Source organism: Centroberyx affinis, unplaced genomic scaffold (assembly GCF_046629955.1).
Source record: "Centroberyx affinis isolate AG114_WGS23_722 - 3 ecotype Tasmania unplaced genomic scaffold, CSIRO-AGI_Caff_v1 ptg003914l_1, whole genome shotgun sequence".
NCBI classification, from domain to species: domain Eukaryota; kingdom Metazoa; phylum Chordata; class Actinopteri; order Beryciformes; family Berycidae; genus Centroberyx; species Centroberyx affinis.
In genome coordinates, this window is record NW_027281748.1 from 37,501 (window position 1) to 40,124 (window position 2,624).

Consider the following 2,624-nt stretch of genomic DNA (forward strand, 5'->3'; position numbering starts at 1 on the left):
TAGCAACTGATTTAAGCTGAAAATCAATCAATCAATCTCCTTGATCTGTCAGATCAAGGAGTATCCATTATTGATCAACGCATCAGACTGTACTTCAATCAAGGTCTGCAGAAATTGCATTGTCTTTCTGTTAGAGATAACATTCAGATCAGTCCTCGTCATTTTAGGAGAAGACTAGTTAGGAGAAGACAGTTGAATGAATCCTCCCCGACAGTCATGACAGTGATCCTGAAGGATGAAATCAGGTGTGATCAAATGAACCAGACACTCATTTTCGAGTTCTCCACAATTATCCCGTGATCTCGCGAAAACAAAAGTCGTTTTCTCGTGATAAATTATCTTGTTATCTGCCTTTTGTTTTCTCGAGATAACGAGATAAATTAACCCGTTATCTCGAGAAAACGAGCTTTGTTGTCTCGAGATAACGGCATTAAAAAAATAATTGCAAGCACGGCCGTTCTCGGCTTCCGTAGTTTTGGAGAAGTCTTAAATCATCAGAGCTTCACCAGGACTTGTTGAGAATGCTAGAATTTTCATTTTTGGATGAACTATTCAACAAAGCTGTCTTATAATATATTTATTGTTATTTGAATGTGAAAAAAGTGGTGTATTGCAGCTTTAAACTGGACCAGTAAGCTGATGAGGTGGTCTCCCTCCCCCAGGCGCAGAGAGAAGCGCTCGGCCCGGCGCAGCGAGTGCTGGCTGGAGCGGGAGGACGGGGAGTGGGACGCCTTCCCTCCGCCAAAGATCTTCCACCTGTCCCAGAGGATGGACCCCCGCCTGGCGCCCGACAGCCCCCTCTACCTGACCGGAGGCCTCACCGGATACGAGAACAGAGGATACCAGAGGTAACCGGGCAACACATCAGGGAGATTCAGCCGAGCGATGGGATTGGTCAAAGGCAGCCGGAGGATCTGGAATCAAGTCTCTGTCATGCAAACACATTGATTAGTTTCGTAGTTATGACCAAAATACCATAATCCCAGATCCAGATCACCACCAAACATCCGACCCGACTACCAGGTGCACTCAATTTACTCCGCAAGTTTGAGCTAAACGGCTCCTGTAGCCAGGTGTGTGTGTACGCTCAATATTAGCTCCCTTGTTCTGCTCAGTCGTCTGAAGGCAGCACATCTAATTTGCAAAGTGTGAAGCAGTATAGCATTTTCAAGACGTTTCCTCGAAGTGCATTGGGCATTCTGCTGGTACAGGTTTGCCTGGTATATTTCCCAGATAATTACAACAGTGATGAGCAAAGGCCAACTCTGCCGTTGCTCCATGTCGCATAGCAATGTGCACTAGTCCAGAACACAGGAGCTTCTTCCTGTATTTACTTTCTTGCTCCCGCCCCAGACACATCTGACCAATAAGCGGAGTGAACGTTCTCACCTGGTTTGTAGTGATGCATTTTGGTTCGCTTGGATTTTTCTCAGTGTGAAAAGAAACCGAACCAAGGGGGAAAACGCTCCAAGTTTACAAACTCATCAACTGATTCGGACCAGAACAAACTAACTATAGGTGTGAAAACGTGCTTAGATCTTCCATATGTAAATTCAGAGCACAGCAAAAATGTTTTTCAATGCTACATGCCTTATATCTCTCTCTCTCCTTCTCTCTCTCTGTCTCTCTCTCTCTCTCCTCTCTCTCTCTCTCTCTCTCTCTCTCTCTCTCTCTCTCTCTCCAGGAGTCAGGAGAGTTTGCTGAAGGCCTCCCTGCCCGGACTCTACCGCTCCGAGTCTCAGCTCTACCCGCACGTCGTCCTGCAGAGGGTCCCGACCCCGACGGCGCCCTCCGCCCCCTCCGCCCCCGTCTACCTGCACCTCCCCCCCTCCTCCACCTCCCCCCCCTCCTCCTCCTCCTCCTCCTCCTGCCCCGCCAACACGGCCGCCCACCCGCAGCCTCACATCATGGCGCCCTACCCCACCCCGACCTACCCGCCCAACCCTGGCGCGGCCGCCCCCGCCTACCCCAACCCCGCGCCGGCGCCCATTTACCCCAACCCCAACCCAACGCCGCAGCGGCCGTGGCAGTAGCTCCCTTAACTCAACAACAACGCAACAAACCAAGGCGACATCCGAAGATTTACGGGGTGGTTTTTTTTTTTCCGTTGTGATGTCATACTGCCAAGCTGTTGCTGCTGAAGACGTTGAAGAAACACGTTGCGAGGAAGCGGCGAGGCGCTTTTTCAGTTTTGAGGACTCTCTGACGCCGTTTTTGAAGACACGTGACGTCCGACGCCGCTTTCCGGAGATGCGGATTTAGTCGTTTTTCTTATAATCTCTCACCGTAAACTCCCCCCCCCCCCCGTCTCCCTCGGATGGCCGCTGGATACGACCTTCCGCTCGTTTAACAGAAGTCTGCGAGAGAGAGAGAGAGAGAGAGCGAAGGGAAAGCTGCGAGGAAAACGAAGGAAAGGAAAATCCAGATGTAGAAGAAGTTCCACTTTTTACCGCATGCTTGCTGAACTTCTCCTGCGCTTCGTACTCACCCCCCGCGAGGAATTGCTCGGAAAATAAATCGGCAAAAGTTCGGAAAAGTTCTGTCGGACGTTAAACGGTCTGGTAGCTAGTTGGCGTTCGAGTTTTTTGTGTTTTGTTTTGTTTTTCCTTTCAGACTACTGCTGC

The 2,624-nt window shown here is 50.0% G+C and overlaps 1 protein-coding gene across 1 annotated transcript in view; it reads left to right on the forward strand.

The window, feature by feature from the left end:
* LOC139663088 (sushi domain-containing protein 3-like) overlaps nt 1–2,033 on the forward strand; it is a 31,870-nt gene extending 29,837 nt beyond the window's left edge. Inside the window, exons 4-5 of the mRNA XM_071541625.1 lie at nt 663–848; nt 1,685–2,033. Of these exons, the coding sequence (XP_071397726.1) occupies nt 663–848; nt 1,685–2,033 (535 nt within the window). The remainder of the gene's footprint in view (nt 1–662; nt 849–1,684) is intronic.
* Nucleotides 2,034–2,624: the final 591 nt, after the last annotated feature.